The 15,217-nt window shown below is 39.8% G+C and overlaps 1 protein-coding gene across 3 annotated transcripts in view; it reads right to left on the bottom strand.

Moving 5' to 3' along the window:
- ADGRB3 (adhesion G protein-coupled receptor B3) overlaps positions 1-15,217 on the bottom strand; it is a 731,117-nt gene that overhangs the window by 362,494 nt on the left and 353,406 nt on the right. For all 3 annotated transcript variants that reach the window (XM_044253842.1, XM_044253861.1, XM_044253851.1), the window contains one exon: positions 14,236-14,430. In XM_044253842.1, the coding sequence (XP_044109777.1) occupies positions 14,236-14,430 (195 nt within the window). The remainder of the gene's footprint in view (positions 1-14,235; positions 14,431-15,217) is intronic.

The raw sequence follows: 15,217 nt of genomic DNA, 5'->3' as shown, positions 1-15,217 counted from the left end.
AGGCAGCAAAGCATAGTGGGCTTTGGCAAGGAAGAAAACTGGGGAAAGGAACCTCAGTAGGTAAGTTTTTCAATAGCTCAAAAGAGAAATTACGAAGACCTAAAGAGCAGCAGCATGTGTGAGAATGGAAAGGTGAGGGAAGACATGGAAAATACCTAAGAAGCACAAATGTATCTACTCACTTATTTATTGAACATCTAGTAAATACCTGGCAATTTTGTAAGTGCTACAAATACCACAGTGAACAAGGCACATGAAGGTTCCTACTCTCATGGGGCTTACACTATAATGGGTACTGGAAAGCAATAAATAAGCAAATAAATAATGATTTCAGGGGAAATACAAAAATAACAGAGTTTATGGGAGTAGAGAGTGACTGGGTTGGGAGGGGTGTGTGTATGTTTACGCAAGATTACTTTGGGTTGAATATTCAGCAGGAAGGTGACATTTAAGGTGAAAACAGAGTGGTAAGAAGGACGCAGCCTTGGGAAGACCTGAGGAAAAGAGTTCCAGGAAAAATGGGAAGAGCAAGAACAACTTCCCAGGGTAGAGGCGACAATATGGACACGTTTTAGAAAACAAAGAGAAAGCCAGTATGGCTGGCATGGTCTTAAAACCGGGGTTGGATGTGGTGGAGAAGGGAGAATGTGAACACAGGATGGAGAAGATAGAGGTCAAGGAAAGTGATGTCTTGATCCCAGGCTATTGTTCTGTGACGTGAGTTTCATTAGAATTAAAGATCTGACGTTGGCTGCTGAGTGGAAAACAAAGTGCAGAAGAGTGAGAGGAAAAATAAGGAGGTCAGAAAGTAGTCTGTCTTGCTTATTGAGGCCGGAGATGATGGTAGCTTGGTTTAGGGAAACAATATGACATGGGGACAGATTGCACAGGAGGGAAAGTAGAGCATCAAAGATCAGTCTTTGGCTCCCAGCTCATGCAGTTTAGAATGAGGACACAGTTAGCCGCGTTAAATACCAAAGACGAAATAGCGGTGTTGCAAAAGAAGACAGTCAGTTTCATTTTGTTCAATTTGAGTATGAAGGGTCTATAATATATCTAAGAGAAGAGGCCCAGCGGGCTCTTTTAACTAAAAGCTGGAAGCGTAAAAGGTAAACATTTCTGAATCATTAGTTCTAGTTGAGAACTGGAGACTTTGTGGGGTGGGGAAGGGGAGGATAACCAGGAATAGAGCTGAATGGGATGTAGTCAAGGTTCGAGCATTGCTGACAGACTAGATAGGAAGAATAAGAAAGAGAGATGGGAGATGGTAGATAAGAAGGTAGGAAGTGAAGCAGAATTTAAAGGTGACAGAATAAAATAAATTCAGAAAGAAGACACTGGACTGGGGAGATTAATCTGGAGGAGACAGACTAAGTATTTAACAAGAGTAAGAATCCAAAGAGGGTTCAAGGCACAGATCTGTATATCTCATGTACTTTTTCAGCCTCTATACACTTGGCCACTGATATATGCATGTAGGATATACAAAACCATGAATGCAGCCAGATTATAGATGAAGACATGGATAATGTATGCCCAACTTCCTCTGACCTGGCTACGACTACTTCTTAATCTTCCATTCAAAAAAATATACGGAAGTGAAATTGAGAAACATCATTATACAAATAATCCTGGGTTTGTCCTAACATACTTTTTAAAAAATGAACCACCCCTAAAGAGTACTTGAACTTATTTTTTTTTTTAACAGGTGAATAGAAAAAAAATAACTCATAGCTAATTAGGGTGAAGAGTCATGATACTGTGGCTTAAATCTTTTAACTAGAATATCTACCCAAGCAGCACATCAAGTAGCCATTGACAATGAGAAACTGTCAAGGTTCAGGAAAGTAGGAGACTATAATCCAGTTTGGTCCTTGGCAGGTTCTGGGACCAAGATATGTAGGGAATAGGAGACAAGAAACTGAGCCACTGGAAAGCCAGGGGATGAACTGGGGGCTAAAAGGATTAGGGGTCAAGGTCAATAGGTCACTAGTGGTCAGAAGACTCCTCCTGCCAGCAGAGCTGGACTGTCCCAGCTTGACCACTGTAATCTGCCATATCTAGAGGAATAGAAGAGCAGATTACTAAAGCAAATATCCCTCCTGTTCACTGGGTTAGAGGGAAAAAAAAAAAAAAACAGATTCTTAAAAGATATCTTTTTTTTTTTCTTCTTTTAATCACAAATCTCAGAGAAACTCTGACTCATTTTGAGAACTACATCAGAACATCATTCTGGGAACACTGGCTGTCTTTCACACTATTTCCTTGCTCTGCCGTGATGTAAGACAGTTTAACTTGTGGAGTTTCTGAATAGCTTGGACGGGCAATTTTTCACTCCATGCTACCAGTCCCTTCAGGCTGAGTTCAGGACCCACAGCTCCAGCAAGAGGCAGCAGAGAGGGTGTACTTTGAGGTACCGTGAATGGGGGAGGCTAAGTGAAAAAAGGAAGCCATTCTACCTTCATTCAGTGTCTTCAGGCCTGAGATCGGCACTACTCCTTAGGGTCCTTATTTGAAAAAGGAAGGTGAAAAAGTTAGTGATACTAATATGATTAAATATGCTAAGGATTATGAACCAGAGGTAGCCTGGTAGAGCAGCCAACATTACACAAACAGAACTCAGTGTGGCAAAATCCTCCAATCCAGACAGGGGCTGCTGCTTAAGCAAGGAATGATATAATGATCTATTACCAAAGTTTGGGCAGGCCTGGCTGATACACGGAAGAGCCAGCAGGTGCCAATAGCATGCACACTTCACAAGTGTACCCCCGACAACACGACAGGCAGCAGCCGTAGTAGGTCCTGTCCTGGCGTAAGATGCCTGGCACATACGTCTTTGTGAAAAAGGAATTCTCACAGTCCTTCAAGATTCACCATCATGGGCTGAGTGTGTCCATCCCAGATCTGAATGTTGGAGCCCTGACCGCAGCCACCCCCCCACCCCATCCCAAAGTACCTCAGAATGTGTCTATACCTAGAGAAAGAACATTTCAAGGGGTAATTAAGTTATAATGAGGCTATTAGGCCAGAGCCCAATCCAATCTGATGAGAATCCTTATAAGAGGAGGAAATCAGAGGGTGCCTGGTTGGTTCAGTGGTTTAGCCTCTGCCTTCAGCCCAGGTCATGATCTCGATGTCCTGGGATTGAACCCTGCATCGGGCTTTCTGCTCAGCAGGGAGCCTGCTTCCCCCTCTCTCTCTGTCTGCCTCTCTGCCTACTTGTGATCTCTCTCTCTGTGTCAAATAAATAAATAAAATCTTAAGAAAAAAAAAAAAAAAGAGTAGGAAATCAGGACACACAGAGATACCAGGAGCCTGCGCACATACATAAAAAGGCTCTGTGAGGACACAGCCAGATATGCAAGCTAAGGAGACAGGCCTTGGGAGAAACCAAACATGCTGACCCCTTAATCCTAGACTTCTACCTCCAGAACTATGAGAAAATAGAGTTCTACTGCTTAAGCCACCCACTCTGTGGCATTTATTGTGACAGCTCTAGCAAACGAATGCATTCTCCAATAATTTTTTAGAAGAAAAATCTTCGAGGGACACCTGGGCAGCTTAGTCTGTTAAGTATCCCACTCTTGATTTTAGCTCAGGTCATGATCTCAGGGTCATGGGATCCAGCCCTGAGTTGGGCTCTGCACTCAGTGGGGAGTCTGCTTGAGATTCTCTCTCTCCCTTTCCTTCGGCCCCTCCCCCTGCTCTCTCGTTCTTTCTCTAAAATAAATAAATAAATCTTTAAATATATATAAAGAAAAGAAAAACCTTTGATAGTAAGTGGAATCACAATAGAAAACTACTTGTATATTTTGCTAATGCACGTCTCAGTACTTTCTTGACTCCAAAAGAAATAATAATTCTGAAAGAGACAAAGCTAACAGATGTTTTATTATATTTTTAAAACCCAATCAAAAAAAAATTTACATTACATGGCATTTACCAGTCGATAATAGTCGATACATATTCTTAAAACTTCTTAGCCTCCCTTCCTCTTCCCACCTGATTATTGCACATCCTTTGCACTCTCTCGTGCAGACTGTGAGTTTCCCTCAGCCAGCAGCCAACTTCTAAAGTTTGCTCTTGTAGGATTTAATCATGTTGCTTTGGGAAGCAAGCTTTGTTGCTTAATATCTCATCCATTTAAGGAAATCATTTGTTGCTGAATTTCTTATTTTCACCTTTATAATAAGGGCAAGGTTTAAATAATACCTAGAAAGAGCTGTTGTTGTACAGGACTCTCTCTGCCACAGAGAAACCATAGGAAATCCTCTCAAGCTGTTGAGCATTGAAAATAGTAGCTGTTTATGACTTGGAGTGACTGCCGGCTGGGAGATGTGGTCCTGTCCACAACTTGGTTCGCACTGAGCTAGAAATCCTAGTTCTTGATGTAAGCCATTCTCTATGTCCCCTTGCTCTCTATCTTTAAAATGGCCTTGCAATGTTGACCTTAAGGACTAATACTTCTTGGGGCACCTGGGTGGCTCAGTGGGTTAAGCCTCTGCCTTCGGTTCAGGTCATGATCCCAGGGTGCTGGAATCCAGCACTGCATCCTGTTCTCTGCTTGACAGGGAGCCTGCTTCCTCCTTCTCTCTCTCTCTCTCTCTCTCTGCCTGCCTCTTTGCCTACTAGTGCTCTCTCTCTGTCAAATAAATAAATAAAAATCTTAAAAAAAAATGGGCAGAAGATATGAACAGATACTTCACCAATGAAGACATACAAATGGCTATCAGACACATGAAAAAATGTCCATCATCACTAGCCATCAGGGAGATTCAAATTAAAACCACATTGAGATACCACCTTACACCAGTTACAATGGCCAAAATTAGCAAGACAGGAAACAACATGTGTTGGAGGGGATGTGGAGAAAGGGGAACCCTCTTACACTGTTGGTGGGAATGCAAGTTGGTGCAGCCTCTTTGGAGAACAGTGTGGAGATCCTCAAGAAATTAAAAATAGAGCTTCCCTATGACCCTGCAATTGCACTCCTGGGTATTTACCCCAAAGATACAGATGTCGTGAAAAGAAGGACCATCTGGACCCCAATGTTTATAGCAGCAATGGCCACAGTCGCCAAACTGTGGAAAGGACCAAGATGCCCTTCAACGGACGAATGGATAAGGAAGATGTGGTCCATATACACTATGGAGTATTATGCCTCCATCAGAAAGGATGAATACCCAACTTTTGTAGCAACATGGACGGGACTGGAAGAGATTATGCTGAGTGAAATAAGTCAAGCAGAGAGAGTCAATTATCATATGGTTTTACTTATTTGTGGAGCATAACAAATAGCATGGAGGACAAGGGGAGTTAGAGAGAAGGGAGTTGGGGGAAATTGGAAGGGGAGGTGAACCATGAGAGACTATGGACTCTGAAAAACAATCTGAGGGGTTTGAAGGGGCGGGGGGTGGGAGGTTGGGGTACCAGGTGGTGGGTATTAGAGAGGGCACCGATTGCATGGGGCACTGGGTGTGGTGCAATAACAATGAATACTGTTATGCTGAAAATAAAAAAAAATTTAAAAAAAAGAACTAATGCTTCTTTTCTGACTGCTATTTTCCTGGACACATTTTCTACCCTTCTCCTCTGTAAGAAGTGATTTTTAAAAAGTGCCTATACTTCCCTAGGTGGTGCCATGAGGCACATCTGACCTTCCTCTCTTTGCAGGAGAGATACCAAATTACTTATGGGCGTTGGCAGTGGGGACCTATGATTCAGAGATGTTTCAGGCTTTTGCTTCAACAGCATTTCCCCTTCTCAGATAATAAGCATAGCTACATTTCTTGAGCTTTTACTATACTGCAGGTACCATGTAACTATGAAGTAGGGGCTATTACCCCCATGTGATGGAAGAGGAAACTGAGTCATAGAGAGGTCAAGTAATCTGTCTAGCATCCTAGAGCTTGTGAGCTGTGACCTGAGGCCAGGGATTCAGCCTACAAGGCAGGCACTCTTAGTCATCACACTCTACTGCCTTTCTTAACTCTCGTACTTATGTCCAAGGAAATTATTAATGTTTCTAGTTGCACAGTGTTCTTTAAGCAAAGGATTTCAAGGCACCAGGCTGTGTCTTGAATGCTAATGCTGTTTTATAATTCCAAACTTAAGAGCCTTTACTAGATCTTATTTAGTCAAAAGTATTAGATTATTTGCACAGATGAGGCTATCAGTGCATAATAGCATTATATTATCATACAACAGTTGCTTCCACATTGATCAATCTAGTCTTTTGTATGCAAAAGGTAAAAGTGTCTCACACTGAGACCTTAGGAGAAACAATGCCCAAGATTCTCTCTGGGCAACCTGCCACCATGGAGGGGCAGCATGAAGCAGGTCCACAGTGAAGCACATATGTCTGAGTGTATGTAACACACTCAGGTATTTTCTATTCTTTTCTAATTTGTTATGAAAAGTTGATCACGACCCTCTATCAGGTCAACACTTAATGTCTGAAAATAATCTGAAAAATTTGAAAACAATTTGCTTATCCAGAGTTTTAGGGGAGAAGGGAGAAGATGCTGGGTTTACCTGAAATCACTAACTCTGCTTTTTATTTAATTCCTTGATCAGTTAATGCTGAATAATTTTTGAAGATTTTATTTATTTATTTGAGAGAGAGAAAGAGAGAGACAACATGAGTGGAGCGGGGTGGGGTGGGGGGGCTCAAAGGGAGAGAGAGAAGCCTCCCTGCTGAGCAGGGAGCCCAATGCCAAGCTTGATCCCAGGACCTTAAGATAATGCTCTGAGCCAAAGGTAGATGCTCAGCCTGAACCCCACCAGGTGCCCCTGAAATTTTTTATTTATTTTATGGCTTGCATTTAAAAAAGAGACTGGAAGCCAAGGTTTGAGTTTTCTGCTTAATCTCAATGGTTGGGAAATAAATTTTCAAGCCTAGGGAATGTACTAGAAAAGTAAGTTATTTTCAAACATTAAGTGTTGACCTGATGGAGGGTCATGATCAACTTCCATAACAAAATAGAAAAGAATAGAAAATATGTAAGTGTATTACCCACACTCAAGGTAACTATTATTTTGTGAAACTCTGGTTTTCAACACTATACGTATGTAAATTGTGTATCCTGCAGTGGGTCACAGTCAAAAGCATTTGCAAAACACTGAGTTAGATCAACAGTTTTATCAGGAAACAGAAAGGTGCCTGAATAGAGATCCATCTCTGCTTTCAGTGAGTTTAAGGGGCACAATACACAATGATGAGCGTATTGTGTATACTCCATGTGTGTATTCTTTCCAATGTTTTCTTTCTTTATTTCCCAAATATATGTTATCTCAAGGGCCTCCCTTTCATTCCGTTAAGAGATTACTCCTCCTTCTCTGATCCAGTATCATTAAAGCATGCTTTCTTCTTTCTTTACCTTCAGAACACTGCTGTAGTCTCTCCATGGGGTTCTTTCCCCCAGTCTTCCTCTACTCACTAATTCACATTATCTTCCTCTGCCAGACCATTTCCAAAAATAACACATTTAGTTACTCTGTGTATAGAGAATGAAGTCTAAACACTTCTCTGGCCTTGACTCTCCTGTCTTTATGATCTGCACTATCCAACATGTATCCCATTTTCTTTTTTTTTTCTTTTTATTATTTTTAAAGATTTTATTTATTTATTTGACAGAGAGAGATCACAGGTAGGCAGAGAGGCAGGCAGAGAGAGAGAGAAAGAGAGGGAGAGAGGAGGAAGCAGGCTCCCTGCTGAGCGGAAAGCCCGATGGGATGCAGGGCTCGATCCCAGGATCCTGAGCTCATGACCTGAGCTGAAGGCAGAGGCTTAACCCACTGAGCCACCCAGGCTCCCATGTATCCCATTTTCTACAAACCTTGGTCTCCGGAATGTGCCATGTTCATACCACATTCATGCCTTTGGTTGCACAGTTGGACTACTGTCTCTGTGCTCAGCTTTTTTCTCCAGATTCTTTCTCAGGTCCTAACTCTCCCATGAATTCTTCTGTTACCACTACACTTCCAGCTCTCGTTCAGCTCTCTATGCTTTCAGAATTCCTAGAAGTGAGACATACTGTACTTTATCTCTCTTCCTCATTACCACAGTGTACCCTCATCCATAAGGTGTTTTTCCCCCTTCCATTATATTGTAAGTGGCCCTAGAACAAGGCTTATCTTGTACTGTTATGTTAAGAGTTACAAAACTAGTAATAATGGGATTAAGGAGTACCTACTATGTGCCAGAAATTCACAAATATCATTATGCACGGGTTATTATGTATTTAACCTGTATTTTTTTCTAAGCTTCATGACAACCCTGAAGACAAAGAGTTATTGTCAAACTTCATTTTTCGTGGATTCCATATTTGCAAATCAATTACTTGCTAAAATTTATTTGTAACCCTCAAATCAAAACTCAGTGCTTTTATGGTCATTCATGTGATGAGGGAACAGAAGGCTGGCTGAGGAAATAGCAAAAGCTGACACCCTCCAACTCCCCCCCACCCCCACTCCTGGGTGGGACATATGTGACATTCTTTAGGAATCTCCCACCCATCTTAATGTTAATACCTTGCTAGAGAGCAAAATGACCTCCACAAGGGCAAGCCCTCTGGTATCTGGTGTCTTGTAGGTCGTCCTCTTTAGCATATGAAAGTTCTGTTGAAACCTCTCTTTCCCTTACCTTCCCCCAACTCCATGGTACAACACCTGCCATCTCTCAGAACCCCGGGGCAGCAGCTTTTCCTGCCCATGGGTCTTGTCCCTGTGCTTTAATAAATCACCATTTTGCACCAAAGATGTCTCAAGAATTCTTTCTTGGTCATTGACTCCGGACCTCACCCCACCTGACCTCACCCCACCGAACCTCACTTATATTCTAGAACTTCATCACATGGACTGTGTGCAGAGTGGCAAACATCGGAGTCACCCACTCTACATGTACTCAGCTGATGCCAAACATGGCAAGGCTCTGACTTTTCGTTTTAGCTCACATACTTGTGTAAGGGCCTATTCCGCCAGAGCGGCCCCACCCCAGTTGAACTGCCATTTTGTTGTTTATGCAGTAAAACTTAAATTGACCTTGCCTCCCACCCCTACCCCCACCAGGGGAACTTACTTAAAAACAAGTCAAGGAAACCAGTCCCAGATAACAAAGTCCAAGTACACGGGTGGGTCAGGCCAGGTAGAGGTAGTCAATCAGTGGGGGCGCATATTGTCCCCTAGCTACCAAGGAGTATGGGCCCCGCCTTTTGGGCGCCAATTCTGACCAAGGTGATAGGCTGGTTCAAATGTCTACTAGGCTAAATTGTAATTCAATTGGTCACCTAGCATGACTGTGCGGCTTTCTCTGTGTGTTACAATTTCTTTGGCCACCTGTGTGTGGCCATGCCCAACCACATGGCCTTTGCTCTATAAAAGTTAGTCTGGAAAGCAGGGAGGGGTCGCCCTCTTTGTAACAGAGGCAGCCCTGACCAGTCTGTTTGACGGTCGGTTTTTATTCTTGATGCCTGGCACGAAATAAAGCTTTGCTTGACCTTCACTTTGTATCAGTCTCGCTCCTTTAATCACGGACCCATTATTGGGGGACCCAACACTTGTAAACATGTTCCTTTTCATAGCCAATTTAATGCCCCCCCCCGCTGGTTTTTGTTTGTTTGCTTTTGTGTGTGTGTACTTTTTATTGGTGATTTCACATTTTAAAATGTCCCATTGCACAGTCTAAAGGACTATCTAGTATTCTTAAACTCAGAAAGACTGTCATGTTCCTTACAGAGAAAACATATGTATTAGGAAAACTTTTTCTGGCTTGAATTAAATGTCTTGGCTGTGAGTTCAGAGTTAATGATTAACCATATACCTTAAAAACAGTGTCTTTTAACAGTAACACACATAAAACAAGGTCATGTATTAATTGGTTAATGAAAATGGTATGAACAAATTCTCAAAGGAACCTCATCCTGTATTTTCCCTTGGAGTAAATGGTTCAGTATTCATTAATTTATTGTTTGCCACAAATCTACACAATATAACTACCATGAATTACAAAAATAGACCATACTTCTATGTCTCCTTTATTTCTTATTTATATAGGAAGAAATAACATAGAGAAATATTAAGTAACATGTTTGAAGACACCAAGATAGTTACTATACAAGCTGGGATTTCAACTTGCGTATGTCTGATTTAATTCTGTCAAGTCTTAAAGTTTCAGCGTGTTGCAAATTCAATTTTCTGTTGATAGAATGAGTCTCACTACAAATTTTTCCAGTGGCTAAAAAGTAAGTAAATTGTTGTGTTTTTCCTCTTTTTCCCTTTCTTTCTCTAAATTGGATGTTCAGAGTTTTATTTGTGTGTGTGTGTGTGTGTGTTTGAACAATGTAAATTTCCTCCAAATTACTATGTTATTTATATTCATTTATTAATTACTTCAATAAATACTGGAGTGTCTACTATGCTTCAAGATATAATCATCTCTCAACAAGTTTAAAATTTATTGCTGAAAACAGACCTAGAAACAAATAATTAGAATATTATGAGAGATATTACAATGTTATGTAAGGAATATGCTAGAAGCAGAGATATTTATAAGGTTTCAAAAGGCCAGAAAATTAGGAAAAACTTGAAATCTTCCTGGGATTTTATGAGAAGACTTGAGTAGAAGGGATTTTTTAACTGGATCTGGAACGAACTTGCATCAGATTGGAAACAAGAAAGATAAACTAACTACAGAACTAACAGGGAGAGACTCAGAAATATGACAAAGCCCCAGAGTTTGGAAAACAGTGTATCAGAAGGGAAAAAACTTTTGGAATATCTTTTCTACAGTTTCCAAAAATAAAACTATTTTTTTCTTTATCATTTTAAGACATACAACCACACTTTATTTTCCCCCAAGTTTAATAGGTTGTAGCTATGCAGCTCACTTTCATCAGTGCATCAAATCAATCTTTTAGTGAATCCGGCATTAGTAAGCATTTTAACTAAAATGCACTGCTCGTAACTACATTGAAAAGAATTCATTCTTCTTAAATAATTTCAGTTAATCTTTCTTTTTTCACTTCCCAGTTTAAGAAAGAATGAAAAAAACTTAGTGGTACCTATGTAATTACCAATTTTGGGTTAAGGTTCCACACTAAATCTTATTTGAGGAGGAGGATATCCTGGAGCTTGGTTGGGATCCAAAGATGGATCAGGAAAATGTCTTCTTTTTCAAGGATTACTGATTAGTGTTAATAATATGAGATATAAAGAGATACAGGAGAGAAAGTACCATTAGAATTCGGAGGCCCAGAGTACCAAGAAATTACCTTAGGAGACTGGGAGAAATCAAGCCAGTCTAAGAGCACAGAGGAGGCAGAAACCAAGAGCTAAGAACATAGAGTGCACTCAAGAAGCAGAACGTGGTGGGGCAGCTGGGTGGCTCAGTGAGTTAAGCACCTGAATCTTGGTTTTGGCTCAGGCCATGATCTCATGGGTGGTGAGACTTAGCTCCATGTCAGACTCTGTGCTCAGCAGAGAATCTGCTTGAAATATTCTCTCCCTCTGCTCCTCCTCTCTCTCTAAAATAATTTTTTTAAGGGGGAAGTAATTCATTTGACATAAGTCTTGAAGAGGAGGAGTAACTCATATATTTAGCTGTAAAGATAGGTAACCTACATACTGTGGAGTGTACTAGAAAACAACACAAAGACTTTGAGTTGTCATTCAAGGGGACTTGGAGTTCCAGTGAAAGTTTCTGATCTAAGAAGTGACATAATCAGAGCTGTCCTAGGATAACCACTAGGACTATGATGTACAAGATGAAAAGAGATGTAGGTAAAGCTCTGAGGGAGGATTAAAGGAAGGAAACCATGGAAATAATGTAGGCTGAGGCAATTAAAGGCTTAATTAGGATAACAGCAATGGGAAAAGAGAGGAAAGAATGGATAGAAAAGATACAATTGTAGGCATAGCCTATAAGAAAGGAAAAGAAGGAAAAGTCAAGATAACATTATAATTCCAGCCTAAGGACTACTAGTTCTACAAAGAGAAGTATGATATGCAAGAAAACTTGCAATTCAAAATGAGCTTAGTTTATGCCATATTAATCCTGAGGTGCCAGCCAATCAAAAATGCCCAGAGCCGTTGGAAATAGAGGACTGAAGTTTAAGTAAGGTACAGGTGATGTTGAGTAAGGTTATAAATTAGAGTTTATAATCAAGCAAAGATGATGAATGTATATAAAATGTTTCTATAAAGTGGTGGAAAGTAGAATAAAGAAGTGCAAAGTTGTCTGGGATTTCAGAAAAGAGAAAGATTGTTTTCAGATGGAGTTTGGGGCTTGCTGGTCTGGGATTCAGAAATCTTGCTAGATCCAGGTTAATGATTTTGACAGAGAGGGAAGAGGAAGGAATTCCAAAAGATGAGGGCATTCCAGGGGCCTGAAAAGACACCAGTAAAGAAAATGAAATAGAAAAATTCAGCTCCTGTTTGTGAAGGGATGACTAGGACACCAGCATGCTGAGAATTTTGTGTAGTGTGGAGGATTAATAAGAAAGTGGGAAGGAAATTTCTGACTATGCGAAAATGACAACAAAATAATCAGCAAAACTGCTTTATTTAAGTCATACCAGCTAATGTCCCCATGACTAAACCTTTGGTTAAACTAATTGCTCATTGAGCCAATGCACTCTAATAAGTAACTAAATCAAAATATGTAACTCAATAAAAAATCTGGTCATCTTAATTTTTTCAGTTTCAGCATCTAAAAATCTTAAAGTCCTACACTCTTGAGGGTTAAAGGAGGGCCTAGAGATTATTTAATCATTCTACCTGATGTTTCAACTGTGAACATCAGTATCTGAGGTTTTTTGAAATTACAACTTGTATTTTGCATCAGGCAGTTCAGATGTTATTTTTTTAATGTAAATTCTAATGGATAGAAGTATTACAGAACTATGGGGAAAATATCAGCTTGGCTTACTTTATCACGTTTTTAGAATCAGAAAACCATTTCGTTCTTTGTAAAAAAGAATTCTTGAAATGCTCAAATGACAGTAAAAATCCATGCCCCATATTTTTACAATTAAAACTGTATTCTTGGGCACTGGTGATATAATAGAAAATGCAGCATCAATAATTCCCATTTCAGTTACTTTCAGCAATATTTGCATATAATTTAAGTATATGTACCTTTATAAAAAGGTACCTATAAAGGTACATATGTACCTTTATAAAAATCAGGGCATCAATATTATTTATGAACAATTCCATGATTTCAAAAAGTCTTCTTTTCCTCTTTCAATAGCTGATTAAAACAAAACAAAGCAAAACAAAACAAACAAAACAAAACACAACAAAAAAACCCCTCTGCATTCTCCAAGTGAAACGCAAATAAAACTCCCAAATGAATAGTAGGCTGAAAGAAAACTACCTGATCTGGGAGTTTTGCCAAAACCTTATTTTAATGAACTTTATGGGGAGATACAGAAAGAGCATTATATTGGAAATGCAGAAATCAAGTCAACATTCTTGGCAGGAGTACATTTTAGCCTACAGCACAAAAGGAGTTAATCTGAAATGCAAACAGGAGTTGCATTAAATTTGCTTTGTTTGCCATTCAACATGCTTTGCTTTAATGGCAAAGGCAATACTGAAATTGGGTGAGTACTTAAACTTTATTATGGAAATAAATGATGTTGCTCTAGAAGTCTTCCATGACAAGAAAAACATGCTGTGAGGAGATATTGAATTTCTTATTTTCCTATCCAGAACAATTCTCTATTTGTCCAATATTTTCAGGCAAGGGTTCCACAAAATTAAAAATGGCTTTCCCCCTTCTGAAAGCAAAACCCCAACAAAACTTAAACTATATCTTCTTTGCATGTTATAGCTAATGTACTTTCATTATGCTTAATGTGCTTTTAATAGTCTCTTATGGCAAGATGGTGATATTAAATGTGGGAATAAAATATCCATGATACAACCTTGAGTTTGCTATAGTGCCTTTTATCTGAGGGCTCAAAACACTTTACACACATTCTCATTCAGTATCTCCTTGAGGTGTATTATGAGCATTTTATGGTTGAGAACACTGAGGTGTACAATGACTAAGAGAATTGAGGTCATTTCCAGAGCTCACACTAAGCACATAACCCGAATATGTCCCCTGTAGGAGTAAGTGCTCTTTCCCTCCAGGCCAGAACGTCTCCAAAGGGCTGCAGCACTGGCCTCTCAGGGCCAAAACCTGAATGCATGTTCACTAATCTTTTCATTCAGGGGATTGTCTCTTACCTGGACACCATCAGATGCAGGGATGTAACTTGCCCTTTTAAATGTGTCTGTCACATTTCTGAGAATTTCCACAGACATCAGAAGATCACCTGCATAGAAATTTTTCCTCTGAGTTAAATCCAACAGTGTCTTGGTCACCTGGGACATTCCATCACCTGCCAACGTTCGTTGCCCCTTAGCAAGGTGTTCTTTGATCTGTGATAGTCAAAAGAACAGAACAAACATCAGAATCTTCATTACTATTAATCTACATATTTTCATCAAAAAATTTATTTAAAATTGCAGAGTCAACTTTAAAATAGCATTGCAAAACTGTAAATTTTGTGTATTTCACACTCAGATGGATAAACATCCAGCACACAAACACTAATGAGTATATACACTTTGGCAGGCATGACAGACTTGTCCTTTCTACTACTCAGAACACACAGTTGAACATATTGGCAAAAGTTTGGGTTTTTAATTGAAATAAAAATTTTTAAAAATACTTTTGTAGGTGATAAACAAGTGAGATAATTCAGCAAGATGTGATCAGAGACAGGAGATTATAAACATTTCAAAATACCTATTTTTCTAACTTCCAGGAAAGATGGTGGAATAGGAGTACTCTAAGCTCACCTTGTCACTTGAATACAACTAGCTAACACCCACATCAGTGTAAATAACTGAGAAAATGACCCAGAGACTCCCCAAACAAGCTCTCCACAGTTAAATGTAGAGAAGAGGCCACATCAAAGAGGAAAAGAAGGGTAGAGATGTGGGACTATTGGTGGGAGGGAGGGGGAGAGCTTTAGTCAAAGAAGGGAGAAATAAGATAGTCACACTAGAGAGTACACACAGGGAAGATGAATCCCCATAACATCTGGCTTTGAAAACTAGAGGGGCCACATTTTTTGAGTTTTTTCAATCAGCATTAAAACCTGGAACTTTAATAAGCTGAAGAGCCAAGAGGGTGAGAAGAAATTGAGTTCCTGTCCTTAAA

The sequence above is a fragment of the Neovison vison genome, chromosome 1 (genome assembly GCF_020171115.1).
Source record: "Neovison vison isolate M4711 chromosome 1, ASM_NN_V1, whole genome shotgun sequence".
NCBI lineage: Eukaryota > Metazoa > Chordata > Mammalia > Carnivora > Mustelidae > Neogale > Neogale vison.
This window is presented reverse-complemented; position numbering and strand designations above follow the sequence as displayed.